The sequence below is a fragment of the Mesoplodon mirus genome, assembly GCF_964341445.2.
Source record: "Mesoplodon mirus genome assembly, chromosome: 15".
Taxonomy (NCBI): domain Eukaryota; kingdom Metazoa; phylum Chordata; class Mammalia; order Artiodactyla; family Ziphiidae; genus Mesoplodon; species Mesoplodon mirus.
This window is the reverse complement of record NC_138991.1, coordinates 15487124-15507192: the sequence shown is the minus strand read 5'-3', so window position 1 is coordinate 15507192 and position 20069 is coordinate 15487124. Positions and strand designations below refer to the sequence as shown.

General features: G+C 38.2%; 1 protein-coding gene across 1 annotated transcript in view; it reads left to right on the top strand.

The window, feature by feature from the left end:
* The window catches only part of STK4 (serine/threonine kinase 4), a 98689-nt gene that overhangs the window by 50425 nt on the left and 28195 nt on the right, over nucleotides 1–20069 (top strand). The window contains exon 10 of the mRNA XM_082645398.1: nucleotides 8254–8411. Coding sequence (XP_082501524.1) covers nucleotides 8254–8411 — 158 coding nt within the window. The remainder of the gene's footprint in view (nucleotides 1–8253; nucleotides 8412–20069) is intronic.

Sequence of the window (20069 nt, the reverse complement as noted above, 5' to 3'; positions counted from 1 at the left end):
TAAGGTACAGTTCTGTGGTTTTTAAAAATATATTAGCAGGGTTGTGCAATCATAACCACTGTCAAATTCCAGACATTTTCATCATCCCCCAAAGACACCACAAACCTGTTAGCAGTCACTTCTCATTACCCTTTCCTCCATCCCCAGGCAGCCATTCACATGCTTTCTGTCTCTAAGGATTTGCCTATTCTGAACATTTTATATAAATGGAACCATATAAAATGTGGTCTTTGTATTTGGCTTCTTTCACTTAGTTTAATGTTTTCAAGGTTCATCAGTGTTTATGGCTGAATAATATTCCATTGTAAGGATATACCCGATTTGTTTACAATCTAGTTTTAGAACTTTAAAATTTATTTATTTATTTATTTATTTGGCTGTGCCAGGTCGTAGTCGCGGCACACGGGATCTTCGTTGCAGTGCATGGGCTTCTCTCTAGTTTGGCACATGGGCTCAGTAGTTGTGGCATTCAGGCTCTCTAGTTGTGGCGTACAGGCTCTAGAGTGCACGGGCTCAGCAGTTGTTGCGTGTGGGCTTAGTTGCCCCACGGCATGTGGGATCTTAGTTCCCCAACCAGGGATTGAACCCACGTCCCCTGCATTGGAAGCCAGATTCTTAACCACTGGACCACCAGGGAAGTCCCACATAGCATTTTTCAAAGAAAAATAAATATAAGATACAGTTGCTAATGAATTTGCCCCTTTGTGGACTTTGACAGATTGTCCATTTAGCTTGCCAGATGCTGCTTACAAAGAAGAACGGGCCAGTCATAGTACAGGAATTCATGCATTCCTGCATCAGATAAAAGAATCAGAGCAAGACATGGCTGTTTTCAAAGTTCGACTTTTCTACTGAGTTCATTCTCCCAGCGGCTTCAGGTTTCTGGTATTATCATTCAGTGGAACGTCTTCATTTCCTGGGATATGTCTGAAAAAAAAATACCCTGGCTCACATTGAAACAGAAAGCCCACCAGCCAGCAGAAGCCCTGGGGACAGCATTGCCTTTAGTCAGCTGGGAATGATTCTCTCACACTTTTCAGCACCGCTTGATGGTCTCGCTCAGGAGTGCCGAAAGAAGAGTCCAGGGATAAGGTTACTGGGAAAATTCCATTCCCCTAGTCTTTCTATGCTCAACCTAATGGCAGTTTGGATATGTCAAGAATTCTCATTTTGATTTTAGAGAATTTGCAATATGAAAGGCAGCTTGCCAGCCTTAAAGCCTGATGATCAGGGTTCAGATCCTATCCTTGTATAACCGTAGGCAAATTTCTCATCTAGAAAGTGGAAACAATAGTACATACCTCAAAACATGGTAGGATGAAACGAAATGATACATTGTGTAGCACTTGGTAAGTGCCCACAAGCACAGATCCTCCTCCCTCCTACTTTATTTACGTGGTGTTCATGAAGTGTGGATGGCAACATCCTGTGGAAGCATCTGGTAGAAAACCTGAAACTTAGAAAGTATTCAATCAATGTTAGTTGAACTTGAAACCTGAGTTCCTAAAGACTGGAACTCTTTTTGTAGATATAGATTGGTGTGTGTGGGTGTGATGGAGAGAGATTGAGACAGATCTCAGATACTGTATCAGTTAGTTTTTCTGTGTAGCAAACCACCTCAAAACCTAGTGGTCAGGGACTTCCTTGGTGGCGCAGTGGTTAGGAATCCGCCTGCCAACGCAGGGGACACGGGTTCGAGCCCTGCTCCAGGAAGTGGAGCAACTAAACCTGTGCACCACAGCTACTGAGCCTGCGCTCTAGAGCCCGCAAGCCACAAGTACTGAGCCTGCATGCCACAACTGCTGAAGCCTGCACGCCTAGAGCCCATGCTCTGCAACAAGAGAAGCCACCACAATGAGAAGCCTGTGCACAGCAACGAAGACCCAAAACAGCCAAAAATAAATAAATAAGTAAATTAAAAAAAAAACAAACTAGTGGTCAGCTGGAGCTGGCTGACTCCTGAAGGCCTCAGCTAAGACCACCTGGTCAAGGCCTCTCTCCACATAGTATTCTGCCATCTAGCACGCCCACTAGGTTTATTTATATGGTAATAGGATGTGCAAGCACTTTTCAAGTCCCTGCTTGCAATAAATTTGCTATTGCAGGGGCCATAGCAAGTCACACGGCCAGGCCTAGAGTCACTGTGGGAGGGCACTAGTAAAGGGCGAGGATACCAAGGCTACTTGGAGGGAATTATAGAGGCCGTTTTTGCAAACATGCTATTGTAGATACTAATTGTGATAGTAATGCAGATCTGTTTACTGAAAATTATTATCAGTCTATAAAGTCAAACTGTGAAGAGGTGCTCTAATTAATTACAGTGTTATTAAGAAAATGTAGGTCACAATAGAAGTGCTATTTCCTCCAATAAACTAAGTACAGTGGTGAAGCGCCCTCACATATAAGGAATCATTGTGGTGTAAACAGTTAACTTCTGGAATCACTAAATACAGGGATCAAAAATACACCTGTTTTTGAATGCATGTTATTTCTTGCCAGTTGAGGTGTCTTCCCCTATCAGTTGATTCATTCATTTCTTCAGCTTTAGTTATATAAAACATTTTAATAACCTACATCTATTGATGATATTTTTATTACAGTTTTGGGCCAAGGAGAATTTAGTCACCTCTTCCATCTATTTTTATTTATTTTTTATTGTTTTATTTTTTTGCGGTACATGGCCCTCTCACTGTTGTGGCCTCTCCCGTTGCAGAGCACAGGCTCCAAACGTGCAGGCTCAGTGGCCATGGCTCATGGGCCCAGCCGCTCCGCGGCATGTGGGATCTTCCCAGACCGGGGCACGAACCCGTGTCCCCTGCATCGGCAGGCGGATTCTCAACCACTGCGCCACCAGGGAAGCCCTTCCATCTATTTTTAAAAAGCCCCCAAACACCACTAACAACAACAAAAAGAAACTCAAAGAATCAGAGACAGTCTTGTCACAAGTATTTGTTGAGTAGGTCTGGTCTTTGGTTTATGTCCACGCACATCTAATTTGTGGCATATTTTAGATTAGAGACGATCAAGTGTCATCATCCCTCTGGAGTAAGAATTCCTTTTGAATGTTTATCAGTACCTAGGCAGAAATATGTTGTCATAAGCCACTGTCAAGTGATAGTATCATGGAATTTTCACAGCTGCAATGGGACACTAGAAATAATATGGTTCATGGCTTCTTTTTTAGATTGGAACCTATGGTTTAATCAAGATCATATAGTCAGGACCAGAATCTAGATCTTTGAACCCCAGGTTAGGGACTTTTGTAGTGTATTGTGCTGCCTCCAAAATCAATTTTAGCTATTCTGTAATCCTGTACACGTAACCATTTAACTAATCATTTCACTATAATTAAGTTTCTTATATGTGTGTCCGTTTTACTCCTGGGTTATACCTGAATGTGTGATTAGATTAAAAACTTCTCATATTACAAAATTCACTATAGTTTTGGGAACATTGATTTCTAATAAATATTAGGTATAATCACGTTCCTGATACTGATATCAAAAGGTGAAAGGAAAGGCATTTTAGATAGAGTTTCTTATTTGTGACCCGTAGTTGTTGAAAGGGACAAAGAATATTAGGTATTTTAACTCCAAAAATATTAGAGATCTTTAAGTGAGTTGCAAAGGGCTATTGTTATCAAATATAGAGGAATTCAAATATGTAGAAAGCAAATGTTCTCATTTTCTCATCTAAACAGTGATAGAAATTAGACAAACAATTATACTCTAGCTTAGGAGATGTTTCTTTGATCTTTATGACATAGTTTAGATTTAGACCATAGAAATCTTATTGTTAGTGTTTCATCTCTGGTTTAGAGACTTGAATTTCTAAAATCCACCTGTATTGCAACTGAAGGGAATTACTGAGGCATCATAGAAGTATATTGTACCAATTATACAATTTTTATTGTTGGATATGATTTTTTTTTAAATTATGTCTTTATGGTTTTTGTAACAGTTCCACAGAAGAACATAATTACCTGTTATTTCTCTCCAGAAGTTACCATTTTTATGGATGAACACATTTCAGTCATTTCTTTGTGCATTTATAGAGAAGGCTGTGTAAACAGACATGAAATGACAGAAGTAATGAGGAGAGATTGATGCATGATATTTACAGCTTACCCTCAAATATTGTGTGTATCTTCAAAAAAAGGAGATATTCTGTTTTGTGTGTATTTCCTAAGAAAGAGGATAAAGTTGTCCCTTGGTATAGGTGGGGGATTGTTTCCAGGACCCACCATGGGTACCAAAATCCACAGATGCTTGCAGATGCTCAAGTCCCTTATATGAAGCAGCATAGTATTTGCATATAACCTTCATATATCTTCCTGTATACTTTAAATCATCTCTAGATTACTTATAATACCTAATACAATGTAAATGTTATGTAAATAGTTGTAAATATAATGTAAATGACATGTAAACAGTTGCTGGCTTGGAGCAAATTCTAGTTTTGCTTTTTGGAACTTTCTGGATTTTTTTTTTTTTTTTTAATGTTTTCGAGTCCTGGTTGGTTGAATCCAGAGCTGCGGAACCTGCAGATACAGAGTCAACTGTATCCTCTTTTATTACCACAATACAGTTGTCAGGTGGTGATTTTTCTAAAGAAGGGCTTTTCCCTTCTCTCCTAACCCCCTTCACTTTTAGATTATTACTCTGAGCTCATGGACTCTTTTTATTCCATGTCTTTTGTTTTGTTTTGTTTTGGTTTTGATGCTCAGTGTCCCAAAATTTACCGGTGGGAGCCTCTCAAGGTGGCTTCTGTGTCCTGTTGATATGTCCGTATCAGTTTGTGAGTACTTGGTTTTTTTTGGCACAAAAAGATATTCCAGGCTCACTGTGTACTTTTCCTGCCCTAGACCTGGAATCAGCTCTTTCTCTTAAGAAGGCTTAGCTCCTTGCGTTGGGGAATGGTATTTGGAAACCAAAATCTGAGTGCTAGGTGTGCTCATTGCTAATGGGGTAGCCATTGCTTCAAGACCTTTTAATAAAAAAAGCTCAGCAAACATTTTTTTTTTTTTTTAGGGCTTCCCCTAGTTGTGGCAAGCGGGGACCACTCTTCATCGCGGTGCGCGGGCCTCTCACTATCGCGGCCTCTCTTGTTGCGGAGCACAGGCTCCAGACGCTCAGCAAACATTTTTTTTAATAAATCATGAGTTCATGTTAATACCTCGGTTTAAATTCAACACACCAGCATTTTTTGTACCTTCCTCAGTTTCATATTTTGATAATTAAATATTGCCAGATTCCCTTCACAGAGCTTGTACTACTCTGCATCCAAATTCAGCAACGTATGAGAGTGCCTGTGTTGCCACATCCTTACCAGCAGATAGGGTATTGTCAAGCTTTTGACTTTTGCCAAATTGAAATGTAAGAAATCGCATCTCCAAGTAATTTTGATTTGAATTTCTCTCATGAGTGAACCTACACGTTTTTTTCATGTTTAAGGACTAATTGGGTATCTTTGTGTGTATACTCTCTTTAGCCCATGTTTCTACCTTTTTTGGGGTCTTCTTTTCCTTAATTTTTGGAATTCTTTACATATGGAGCTTATCTTCCTTAGATATAAAGAGCTCTAAAATTTATTTTTAAAAGAAAATTCTTTTAAAACCTTTATGGTTACTTGTTGCCAATATTTTCTTTGAGTTCGTCATTTGTCTTTCATCTTGGCTTATAGTGAATGTGTGCTTAATTTTTATTTTTTAACTTATTTTATTTTTGGCCATGCATCAGGTCTTAGTTGCGGCAGATGGAATCTTCGTTGAGGCATGCATGATCTTCCGTTGCGGTGTGCGGGCTCTTCCTTGTGGTGCGTGGGCTTCTCTCTAGTTGTGGCGCACAGGCTTAGTTGCCCTGCGGCATGTGGGATCTTAGTTCCCCGACCACGGTTCGAACCCGCGTCCCCTGCATTGGAAGGTGGATTCTTAACCACTGGACCACCAGGGAAGTCCCTATTTGTGCTTATTAATTTTTAAAAATCTGTGATATTTCCTTCACACAAAGAAAACATCCTTTTTTTAAAAAAATTGCATCTGGGTTTTTGTCATGGTATGTTAAAAAGCCTTTTTCCTCATTCAGGTTTTAAATGCATTGCATTCACACATGTTTTCTTCTAGTACTTATGGTTTCCATTTTTACCATTAGAGCTCTTATCCATTTGGAGTTTTCCTGGTTGAAGGTATGAGGTGTGGATACAATTTAATCTTTTTCAAACAGCTATCCAGTTGTTTGGATATCCATTTGGGCTTTCTACTTTGTTTCTAGACTTTCTATTCTCTTCAGCTGGTCTGAACCTAGTATCTGGTCCGGATTTGTTTTATGGCTGCACCATGTGGCATCTTAGTTCCCCAACCAGGGATCAAACCCACACCCCCTGCACTGGGAGCGTGAAGTCTTAACCACTGGACTGCCAGGGAAGTCGCAGAATATTTTGTATAAAAGTACACTTCATACTGTGTATTTCAGCCATCTATAGCACTGTCACAGTTGCTCGGCTCAGGAGGCCCTCTAAACACCCCTTTTGATGTGTAGGATTATGGGTAGGCTTGCCGCAGAGTTGTCTCCGAGCCAACCTTCTCCTCTGGTGGTCCCAGAGGAAGGCACTGGTCAAAAGGACTTTCCATCCGAACTTGTCAGGAAATCCAAAACACCCCCATTTTTACAAGTTTTATTTTGTGGCATTTCCTTCAGAACTGTATTATGAAATAATACCTTAAATTTAATTTAAAAAGTAACAAAATAAGCGTGAAAAGCACTTAACATCGTACCTAGAACAGAAAAAACAAAACAGACATTCAGCACATACCTGTTGACTGGTCCTAGCAAATATTGTGTTTGATCCCTAATAAATGAGGGGGCAACAGTGAAGTAAGCTATTGGCAGCATCTGGAAGTGGGCAAATCTGAGATTGGCTGCTGTTGAACTTGGCAGTGGTGATGGTGAGTAAGATGACAAATATCTGAGAGGCAGTCAGGGCGCTGTCTCGAAACTGGGACTAGGCAGATGTCAAGAGATAAGACTGCATGGAACAAGGGTTCTTGGAGAGGAAACACTTGCTGTTCTTTATCTTCTGGACCCCTACCCATTCACTTTTTAAGGCTTTGAACCTTCTGGTCTTTTTTTCTGGCTACTGGGGGAAAAGGCAGTATAAATCCACATGTTCATGCAAAGTACTGAAGAAAAAACTTCTGTACTTCCCAGTATTAGACTGCCGTGAAATAGGTGCATTCAGCTAACTAGGTTTTTAAGTCATGCCAGGTAAAGTTATTCTTTCTGTGATTGTTACTAGTTCTAACTAGTAACTGCTGTATTCTGCTCTCATATGGTAACTGCTGTTACATAACTACTGATTCTGCTCTGCTATATAGCTACCGTGCTATGTGACTGCTAACCTAAGCCCTTCTACCAGTCTTCCCTGACCACCCATCTGGCAAGATTTCTTCATCTCCTGGGCACATGTAACTCTTACAATCAGTTCTATCTATTTAATATTTATCCTGTACTGTCTTCTTTTAAAGAATATTTAAAAGAATTTAATAAAATCACCTATAATCCTACTATCAGAGACAAATCCTGTTAACATTTTGGTATATTTTTTTCTAGTCTTTTTTTTTCTCCTATGTGTATGGTTTTACGGAGTTGAGATTGTACTGTATATATAATATCTTATTTTTTCTCCTTAACTTTATCATAAACCATTTGTAAATAGTATTTTAAAAGTTATATAATATTTCATGGAGTGGGTTGTGATTTACTTAGATTTTCCTTTTCATGCCTATTTTTCTCATTAGTCAAATTAGATCATGATTTTGCCAAGGGAAATCAATCACTATGATATCATCCCCCCTTCCTGACTCTAATGCCTGTAGAGCATATTATATATGTAGATGATTAATAAATATTTTGGCTTGCTTCTCTGTTTTCGGTCTAAATGTTATAGGAACTCTTTGCTATAGGGGATCCAAAAAGTATTACTTGTAGCTGATGTAGAGTTATTGCATCACCAAGTCTTCCCATTTAGAAAAAGGGACCCTGGGGAGGCTATGAATCCTCTGAAATTCTATGAAAAGTATTTTGAGTGAGCATTTGTGCTTTTTCCTATAGTTTTCACTAGAATCTTGAAGGACTCTTTATCTAACAAAAAGCCACTGATTCCATGACCTTAGCCCATCTGGAGACAGATCCGTTTACTAAACTTATCTGAAATCTGAGATACTATATTTCACCATTTGTTTTTCTTGGTTTTCAGGAAGGGATGAGACCATGCAGCCTGCAAGACCATCTTTTCTTGAATACTTTGAACAAAAAGAAAAGGAAAATCAAATCAACAGCTTTGGCAAGAGTGTCCCTGGCCCACTGAAGAACTCTTCAGATTGGAAAGTTCCACAGGATGGAGACTATGAGTTCGTAAGTAGACTTGGAAGCAGATGGTCATGTCTGCGGGGGAAAGTTGTTTGAAATATCACACATCCAATTCTGTCATTTCACTGAAAGTGCAAAGTGCTTGAGCATTTTATTGTGCAGCTCACAGCTCCTCTAAATGTGCCTGGCGGCAGCTCCTGGGCTAACAGCCTCAGGAGTCTGAGACAACATTTTGACTGACATTTGAGCTGTTCCGAGGGCCCCCAAGTAATTAGTGGCATCTTTTTTGCTTTAATAATTATTTATTCACTTGCCATTTTTCCTTTTGTTGACTTTGAATTTGTTAATCGTAAACGAAATATTTAGTCATCCAGTGAAGATGCACTGTCTTTACTAGTTTATCTGGGATTGTGATTTTATATTTAAGAATTAGACTGGAGGGCAGTTAGTGCTATTTTGTAGTGTCTTTTTTCTTTGGCTAACCATTATCCTAATTTCAGTCTCTCTGAGAGGATTATTCTGAATTTTGTCTGAGGCTGGATATTACATAATTCCAAAGTTTCATAGGAAAAACAGGGTGTGTATTTCCTCTTTCTGCTGTGTAACATTTCTCCCTCAACCATGGACACTTGCTAATGTTCACAGAGATTTAATTTGTAGAGGCAGTAAAAAAAAAATGTGCAAAAAAAAATAAGTTAAGGAGTCTGCATTCCTTTTCAGAAAAGGATTTTCTCTTTAGGAGTACTTAATTTTTACACTCTTAAATTCTGTCATAGTTCTGTTGTTTATAAGAACTTAGTTTGCACATTAGATTTGGATTTGGGGAGGCTTTCTAGTCCTGGCTTTCTCCTATAGTCCTACTGACCTGTCTAGAGGAAATGATGTCATTCTTCTATAACATAGTTTCTGCTTTTGTAGAGTAACAGGAATGTCATAGTTTATACAACTAATGATAGAGATCTTTTGAGGGCCAGAATAACTCACCTGAGGTTATTTAACCGATTAGTCCCTGAACCCATGTTAGGACCCAGGTTCATTTGTTTTATCATCTGTTTGTTCACTCATTTATTTATTAGCTCTTTGAGTGCCAGTATGTGCTTGACACTCTTCTAGGGATATAGTAGTGAACAGAACAGTCAAAAATTCATCCCTTTTGGAGGTTTCATTTTAGAAGAAGGAAAATAAGGAAGTAAAATATTTAGTGTGTCAGATAGTGGTAAGTGTTGTAGAAAGTATGAAGAAGGAAAAGGAGATTGGTGGGGAAGGGAAGGAGAAAAGGAGAGGGAGAGGGAGGGAGTGTGTGTGTGTGTAAATTTGTAGTAATTTAAAATAATGAGTTAAGGAAGTTCTCATTGGTAAGAAGATGAGAGAGTGAACTTTGTGATTATCCAGAGAAAGAGCTTTTCAGGCAGCTGGAATAGCAAATGTAAAAGGTCCTGAGGCAGGAACTTGCTTAGTGTGTTTGCAGAACAGTGAAGTAAATAGTATGTTTGGAATGGCATCAAGGGGACGTGTTGTAGCAGGAAATGAGATCAGAGATGTAATGGGGAGTCAGACAACGTTAGGGCTTTTGTGTAATAATAAGTACTTTAGCTTTCAGCGTGAGTGAAATGTAAAGCTACTGGCAAGATGTGACTTGATCCTACTTATGTTCTGAAAACATTATATTGGTTGCTATATTAATGCACTACAGGAAGACTAGATTTTGTGAACACAGGTGTAGTGTTGCTACCTACTATATAGAAGAGGCCAAATATGGGGCACGTCTGCTGCCATTCCTCTCTTCTAGGTCTTTGGCATTCATATTTTCCACTGAGCCAGGATTCAGCTTCAGAATCCTTCTTAACACAGTGTTCCAGGCCGACACTGTTAATCAGAGTAGACTCAGAGATTTGAGTCTTCATGTTTGCGATTCCACGTTGCCTCTGTAGTTGTCGTGGACATCTTTGTAAGGACTGATTTTCTCAGTTTAGTGAGTCTTTAGGTAAAGATGAAACAACTTCTGGGTACCAAATCACATCACCATTGTGATAGAATGCTTAAGAATCCTCAAATCTGTATTCCCAGGTATAGTTAATGATCCTGAGATTCCAGTCACTTTAAGCTAATCGTTAATTTGGGATCAGCAGTTCCAGTGTTTGAAGAATTCACTTCTCTCTTCCATAGCCTTCCCATACTAAGATCATTGCCAGAGAACTTATTTTGATAGGCAAGCTACTTATGCAAAGGGGCTTTAGTAGGTCTTTAGAGAGAGAGTTTTTTATTTGGGAAGGAGATGACTGTTGGAGGGAGTGGGCCCATGAGCACCGTGACTAAGTTAGCACATTGCCCAACCTGTATTATTCCTGGCTGGTGCAGGAGAAAGGTCCTGAGACTTATCAGAGGTTATAAACTGGCATCATACAGCCCATACACCTTTTTTGTGTGTCCTACACAGTGTTTAAAAGTTTTAAATTAGTTGCCTGTGTTTAAAAACTGAGAGCTTCTATGTGAAATGTTGGAACTCCAGCTTATTTTGAAAGCTTGGAAGAGCTGACCATAAAAGACCTGCATTTTTGGTTGGTGGCTGTCTGGAGCTGAGTAGCAGCTGCCCTCTTCGGGTCTGCCCTCTCTAGTTCTCCTCAAGATCTGATCGACTTCACTCACTTGTATTAAGTATCTAACCTGTCTGACATTTTTAGGACATTTGATCTGGGGACTCGTGCTCTAAATCATTTGGATTTGTATATGTCCACAGTGTGTCTGAGCCAACCCATCCTGACATATAAAATTTTATTCTAATTTTACCTTGAAAATTTCAGGAGAATTTATTTTAAAATTCTCTTTTAAGAGAATTTCAAGCTAAACAATGAAAGACAATTGAGGTGGAGTATATATGAGCTACTACACCAAAAAGTTCCAAAGAGCAGATGAAAACTATTTTTAATGCCTTGATATTCTTGCTGTATCACCTTCATCCCTAATCAAGCATTTAAAATAATAGTCTCAAATAGTGTTTCCCAAAGTGTGATTCCCAGGCCAGCAGTGTCAGCATCACCTGGAAACCTGTTGGAAATGTGTTCTCAGGCCCCACCCGAGACACACTAAATCAGAATCTCTGGAGACAGTGCCCAGTAATCTGTGTTTTAACTTACCTTATGCATGATCCTAACCTGCTAAATTCATATAAATTTCTTCTTTCTTTCCTGTTAGGTACTATAGAAATTCTAAAATCACACGTATTCATATTTTATTAACATTGCATGACTTTAAAATTTCCTTTTTACTCCCCTTTTGAGTCTCCTGTACTCTTATTGGAGGTACCAAAGCAGTACCTAAAATCAGGAAAATGTACATTTGAAAGTAACATCTGGCATAGAAAGAACCAGTTTGTTGAGTGAACAAAGTGTTCTGAGTAACCTCACTAAGTTTAAAGAAGGATGTGTGTCAGACTAGCCGTCCTGTTCCCCCCAACTGTCTCTTAGAGAGAGACTTTCTGATTTCCCAGCGGGCAGTATTTAGTTATAAAGAAGATATTCTCTTTCTTCCTGTGAAGGCAATTGCTATTTTGAAATGAAAGTTTTTGCCCAAAATGGCAAATGGAAAGTAAGTAAATCATCAACAGTGGCAGAACTTGATACTGACAAAAAACTTCATATTTTCATCTGAAACTGAATTCTTGTTGTATTTCTAAAATTGAATTGCCTTATTTGCCAAATTGAAAAAGCAACAAAGATTTCCTTTAATTTTTGAGGCATATTAAAGTGTAAATAAAAAGTGCTTGCAAATGCAATATTCTCTCCAATTAGTATTTCATAGTCTATAAACAGATGCATTTTTTGGAAATGAATGTTGCTTTTATGAGAATTCAAACCCTCCCATTTTGCCATCGTAAAGCCACAAAAAGCTGCCAGTTTAAACCTAGTTTGGCTCATAGATCTTCCAAAAACACACTGTAATATTTTTGTCTAAGAAGGCTTAGTACCAAGAGGGTGAACAAGACAGACAAGACCCAGGCTCTCCTGGAGTTGACTGTGGTGAGGGAAACAGACCTTAAGTCAGGTAATATACCAGTTCAGGTAATAGTGGCTATTTAAAAAAAAAAGCACAGTAAGAGATAGTGTGAGAGAAGGCCTTGCAGAGAGATGGGACATTCAGCAAGACCCGAATAAAGAAGGAAAGCCAGGCATGGGAAGGTGGAGGGAAGAAGTACAGAGTTTGAAGCAGGACACAGTGAGTGTATGTAAGGAGCAGAATGACACACAGGGTAGCAGTCCATCATAAACACATCAGTAATCCCAATACACGCGAGTGCATTAAAATCACCTGTTGAATGATGGAGACTCTGGATAAAAATAACAGTCAAGGGCTTGCCTGGTGGCGCAGTGGTTGAGAGTCCGCCTGCCGATGCAGGGGACACGGGTTCGTGCCCCGGTCTGGGAAGATCCCACATGCCGCGGAGCAGCTGGGCCCGTGAGCCATGGCCACTGAGCCTGCGCGTCCGGAGCCTGTGCTCCGCAACGGGAGAGGCCACGACAGTGAGAGGCCCGCATACCACAAAAAAAAAAAACAAGCAAAAAACAGTCAAAATTCAGCTAAATACTGTTTATAAGAGATATAGCTAAAATAAAATATCACCAAAAAGTTTAAAACAGAGGAATGGAAAAAGATACGCTAGGCAAATATTCCTAAAAGAAAGTCGGTGAAACAATGTTAATATCAGATAAGATAGAATCCAAGACAAAGGAACATTACCTGGGAAAGGGGCATATTTTAAGTTGCTAAAAGGTGTGCTTAATCCAGAGGACAAAAGTCATGAACCTATACAAAGCATATATATTTATCCAAAACCAATAGAAATACAAGGAACAACAAGAAAACTGCAGTCATAGTTGATGGCTTACATATTCTTCTCTCAAAATTTGACATTTCAGTTAGACAAAAAACCAAAACGAACACAATTAACATGGTTGATAAAACAGAAAATAGGAAAACTTTTCAAATATTCGTGAAAATTTTAAAACATATATGGAATATTCACAAAATTTGACTATGTTTTAAAGTGCTTGAAAAAAATCTCAGTACAGAAGTCATCCAGGCCACATTCACCAACTATAATAAATAAAATTGGAAATTAACAAGTATAAAGTAGCCAAAGCCACTTTATTGCACTTGGAAATGTAAAAGTATATTTCTAAATAATTCTTGCTTTAAAGATAAAATCAAAACAGAAATTATAAAATGTTGAGAAATGAATTATAAGAACCATACAAAATCCAGATCATTGTCATTTAAACCTGTGGGATGAAGCAAAAATGGTATTCATAGGAAGATTTATAGCCTTAATTGTATTTTCTTTTTAGAATACAAGAAAGATTGTAAATAAGACAAAAATAAAGATAAAAGCAGAATTTAATGAAATAGAAAACAAACAAAATTTGGGTCAGTAAAACCAAAAGTTGGTTCTTTGAAAGGAACCGACATTTGGCAGATTTGATCAAATTAAAAAGGAAGAGAAGATACCATAAACTATAGTAGAGGAAAGGGGAGAGAATGTTACTAGAGATAGAACAATGTAAGAATGGGAAGAGAATATTATTGTTTAAAATTTTATATCATTATATTTGAAAACCTAGATAACTAGATGTTTAAACATTATACCATAGTTAGTTCTTATAAGGAAGTGTAATTGCATAAAAATATCCAAGATACTTTTGAAAAAGAAGACAGTGAGGTTGGATTTATATGTACAACACCACAATAATGAAAGCATTGCGATATTGCCAGAAGAAAACATAGATCAATGGTAAGAGGATAGAGCTGAGAAATATACCTGTGTATATTATAGGAATTTATTATATAATAATGACAAAATGCAGAATAATGCAAGCTGTGTGATACCACTTGTGTAAATTTTTAAAAAAACCGCAAACCATGCTACATATTTCTGTTATGTACATATGCAACTGTATAGATTAAAAAGATAGGATATAAAACTATTTGATAAGAGTCACTGCCTTTGAGGAGAAGAACTTCAGTTTTAACTGTTTTTAAAGTGGGAATGTATTACAATATTAACATATTACTCACTTAAATTAAAAAAAATAGAGTGAGATATGTTTTTTTAAAATTCTATCAATACTTAGATTTCCCTGGTTTTAGTCTAAATGGAATTAGCCAGAGCTTCTGCAGACCTAGATGAACCACAGTACTTTTCAATCTTACTAACTTTGCAAGGATTGCTGATTATCAGCTCTTGGTATATTAGGTTTTGGAGTAAGTTCCCTATTTATTCAAATAAAGTTGTCTCTAGATTTCTTATGACTTATTCTTTAAAAAGAGTTGGTAATAGCTGTCCCTCACTTACTAATTCAATCTCTATACACTGAAGTCCTCTATGTGTGAATAGCCAAGACTATAAGATCCTTGACGACTGGGATTTTTACTCATCTCTGTATTCCTAACACCTTGCAATTGCCTAGCTTATTGTTAGTACATACTTTTCAATTAAACTCAGAGGCAGTCTCTGAATTTATTCAACATATTTAGTCACTACTCTGAGAAAGTACATAGCGTAGCAGAAAAGACAATCAAATAATTTTGATACCTTGTGCTAATAATAGCTTACATTTATTGAGAACTTACTTTGTGCTAGGCATTGGTGTAAGATTCTTTAAGTATGTTAGCTCAGTGCTTATAACCATCCCAGGAGGTAGGCAATATTATTGCCATTTTATGGATGAGAACACTGAGGCTTAAAGGGAGTAAGTACTTGAATAAAGTTATACAGATAGTAAGTGGCACAGCAGGGATTTAGCTCCAGAGCCTAGCCTCTTAACCACCTACACTTTATGGCCTCTCTCTAGGCTTTTCTGGTAAATTCTGTCCATAAAGTACATATAAAAACGTGTAGTAGGAGCCCAGAAGAGGGAGCAAGAACTTCAGTAAAAAGAACCCCAGAGGAGGCATCAAGAAGTCTCATTTGAAGTATATTTTGGGTTTTTTTGTTTGTTTTAATTTATTTAATTCATTAATTTATTTATTTTTGGCTGCGTTGGGTCTTCATTGCTGCGCGGGGGCTACTCTTGGTTGCAGTGCACGGGCTTCTCATTGCGGTGGCTTCTCTTGTTGTGGAGCACAGGCTCTATGCGTGCAGGCTACAGTAGTTGTGGCACGCGAGCTCAGTAGTTGTGGCTCACAGGCTCAGTAGTTGTGGCTCACAGGCTCTAGAGCGCAGGCTCAGTAGCTGTGGCACGTGGGCTTAGTTGCTCCGCAGCATGTGGGATCTTCCTGGACCAGGGCTCAAACCCGTGTCCCCTTCATTGGCAGGCAGATACTCAACCACTGCGCCACTAGGGAAGCCCCTGAAGTGTGTTTTGAAAGATGAATAGGAATTCTCGAGCTAGAGAAGGAGGGAAAGGACATTGTAGGCAGAGAGACAGAGAGAGGGAAGTGTGTGTGTGGAGGCATTAAGGGGTGTGGAATGGCCAGGAAGTCCTAAGTAATGGTGTTTGGAATGTAGGGGTGGGGGGGAGGGGGCGATGGTGAGCCCTTCAGGTGAAGTAAATTAGTGCCCAGTGTGCCCTTATTTTTGGGGGGGAAATATTTAGTACCCTTTTAGATTTTTCCTTGATGTATCAGAGAAATTAAAAATAGAATCCTAATGCAGCACAAAGAGCTAAGCTACCATCCCCCTGAAGTTGTGTGATAATGAGTCCATCAGGATATAAAACCACCGAACTGTTAATTCAAAATTAATTTGATAAAAGTAACAGAACCTGAACAAGATTGATTGTTTGGGTTACGTGGATAGTTACAAGCCATTCAGACGGCTTTTTGTGGTAGGAAAGGATAAACTTTAGCACTGAGTTTTTCCCTGGAGAGAAAAAGCCTATGATTTTATGAGACTTTATTGTAACCATTCTTTCCTAGATCAGGGCTCCAAACAAGATTTATTTGGGTTTTTATTACGAAGCTTTACTGAATTGTCAGGACATAGTCAATTACTCATTTTTTTATTAGATGACACTTTTTGCTTTTGGCTGAACACTTTAGAAAATAGACATTTGGTGGGAGATGAGAATTATTGCTACCTTATTTATAATTTAAACTCACGATTGATATGGTGGCAGAAATGTTTTATTTACTCATGTTTACACTGATACTCTTAAGGGTGCATCTTATGCTTTCAGGGAACCCAAGTATCTACAACTTGAAACTTTATCTGCCATTTTGTAGAAACAAAAGAAACACTCCCCAAACGTCTGTCTTTGATTTTATTGTCCATTTATTTCAAGATGAGTTTTAAAAATGCATATCCTTAAATATCCCAGCCTCCACTAGTAAGATAGAATGTAATGAATTTCCCACCACTCAGCTATAACAATCATCAACTCATGGCTATTCTTATTTTATCTAATCCTCCTCTTCTGCTGTTCACCGCTCCTACCACATGGTTATTCTGAAGCAAATCCCAGGCATATTTCATTTTAAATATTTCCATACATCCCTATAAAAGAGTAAAGATCCCTTTAAAAATACGTAACCACAATGCCATCATCATACCTTTAAAAATAAAGAATAATAATTCTTTAATCCCATAAAATACCTTGTCGATGTTCAGTTTTCCCCAGTCATCTCATGCTGTTTTCTCCTTTGCTTTCTGATTTTAGATATTGCTTTTTATTGTTTCACTTTATAATTATACAAACTAATTCGTTCCAAAGGCAAACTACAAAACAGAGTTATTCAGATTTGGCTTCTGTCCCTATTCCCTCTACTTTGTTTCCTCCTTTTTTGTTGTTTCATTTTGGTTATATGTATACAGTCATCCCTCAGCATCCGTGGGGGATTGATTCCAGGAGCTGCAACACATGGCAAAATCGGAGGATGCTGAAGTCCCATAGTTGGCCCTCTATATCTGTGAGTTCTGCATCTGTGGACTCAGCCAACTGTGGATGATCTGTGGAGGGCCAACTGTATACAAATACATGTATGTTTGTACTCCCATTCATAGATAAGAAGGGTGCTATACACACTTTAATCTGCCTTTCTGTTTTCACTTAACTGTATGTCCTAGGAATCACTCCACAGCAGTTTATAGGGATAGTGATTACTTTTTTTCCTGATGCTTAGTATTCTGTTGTGAAGATGTACAGTAGTTTATTCAGCCAGTCCTCTGTTGATAGACAAGTGGGTTGTTTGTAGTAGTTTTAAGGTTAATCACTTCATAAACCTATTCATAAACAGAGATTGAAACTTTTTATAATTGCTACCTTTGTTTTTTAACATAGCTGTAGCCTTTCAGTTTTGAGAAGCAAGTAACATACTTTAAGTCTCTGTAGCTTTTTTTTTTCTTTTTTGTAGTTATGTTGTCTTTTGTTTCACTAGCAATGAGTAGATGGATTCAGTGGTATCCCTCTGCTACAGTCTGGTGCTGGTTATATAAACTAACTAGGCTCTGATATAGTCATAAATCCTGTGTCACAGGAGTGTGCGTAATCAGTCCCCACAAACATTGTTAGATGCTCCAGGTATCAAAATGTTGCCAGGTTGGTATTAAGAACCAAAAGAATCCCTGGAGGCCTGGAATTCCTAATTGCTGTAATCAGAACCTGGAATTTCTTAAGTTTGGATCTCATTACAACTGAAGCCAGATTTGGGTCAGTTACTTTAATTTTGCTAAATTTGAAGTCAGAAAAGAAAAAAAAACAACTCTAAGTTTAGTATTATTTACTCTTCGTCAATCGGAAGCTTCCAAACATTTTGAAATGTAAATTAGTTATTAATCTAGAAAGCAGAGTTTTCCATTTTCAGTTGAGGTGAGTGTAAATTATTTTTCTTACTGCTGAATCCACAGCCATGACATTGAATTGTGGTCTCATTTACCTAGACCTATCTTTTTTCACTCTTCTTCCTTTGAGCTGTCAGATTCTTTCTTCAGTCTTTCTTCTTTGCTTCCCCTCCCTTTTTTTTTTTTTCTCACACGGACTCTCGGCAAGTCAGTAATCTATATTCCTGGGACATGAAACGTTGAGAAGACAGGGAAAAGGTTTATGCCAATTTTCTCACTCCCATCCAAAGGCAGGATCTCTATTAGAGTTTTGAAAGTAGTATTTGCTTTTGTAGCCTAGTACCTTTGAAAGAAAAATGATGATGTAGGACTCTTTTCATTCCTCGAGATGTAGTACGTATATCATTTCCCTCCCCAAATGTCACCATATATACTTAAAAATCCCGATGCTTCATCACTCAAGCGAAATACAACAGAATTGAGCATCTTTTGTCTTTGATGACATGTTCACTCCAAGCACCAATAATTCTGAATGGAAGGCGTGTCTCTTTTTCTTTCTTCATCTCACTATTGGAGTTCGATGCTGATGTTACTGAGATATTGAGCTGCCAGTGTAAGGAAGAAGAGGTATTGAGAGATAATCAGTGAGGAGAAGGCTGATTGATGGTAATTTATTGTATTGTAAAGGCACAACTCATTGTGTGTATTGATTGTTCTCTACATCCAAGTTTTTGGAAAGGAAAATATGAGATTCCACATTTATTTAGAGGGTCTTATAAGGTTGCAGTTGGGTCTATTTCTAAGGAAATATATTATGCCTATGTGTACTAAGTGACTACTATTTTGGTTGAGGTGGTATGTATGCCTGGACAGTTTAGATCACTACAGTCAGACTATTAGGTTTCTCATCCTGACTTTACCATTTATTGAGTACTTTAGGGCCAGTTTCTTCTCCCTGTGCCTCAGTTTGCTCACTGTAAAATGGAGATAATACTGCTACCTATAGTATAGATTTTGTGTGTGAGTGAGAATTAAGTGTGGTAATGCATATAAAGTGCCTTCAACATAATAGGCATTTCATAAATGTTAACTTCCTTCTCTTTCCCTCCCTTCCTTTCTTGAAACACCATCAATGAAGTAAATTTCAGTAACCTAAACCCCTTTCCCCACTGATTTGCTATTGACTTTCATTATAAAACCAGAGATACATTCCCGAAGAAAACTTGCTCCCAAAGAGACTGATTTAAAACTGCTCTAAAAGAAAGGAATCAGAACTATTACCAGCTGGAAATTGATTACCCAAAGTGGTCATGGGTATCATTTTTAGAACTTCTCAATGCTTTCTTTTTTTTATTATTTTATTTATTTATTTTACATCTTTATTGGAGTATAATTGATTTACAGTGTTGTGTTAGTTTCTGCTGTATAACAAAGTGAATCAGCTATATGTATACATATATCCCCATATCCCCTCCCTCTTGCGTCTCCCTCCCACCCTCCCTATCCCACCCCTGTAGGTGGTCACAAAGCACTGAGTTGATCTCCCTGTGCTATGCAGCTGCTTCCCACTAGTTATCTATTTTACATTTGGTAGTGTATATACTCAGTGCTTTCTTGCTTTCCCTTACTTCTCTGTTCCATATGGTTTTCCTTTGTACCCACCCCTCATTTCATAAACTATTAACATTACTGATATTTTTCAAATCGCACTGACTACTTCCACTGCAGCACACACTTTTCACCAATAGATGCCACCCTCTCACTTCTTGTGTGCCCAGCTTCCTGGGTAGAATACTTTCCTTGTGATACAGAGAGGTTGCCAGCTGTGTAAAATTAATGATAACATTCCTTCATCAACCTGAAAGTTGGACGTTCCTTTAAAATAGGTGTACCTTGTAACTTAGACCAGTAGAATGAACATCAGATTATGT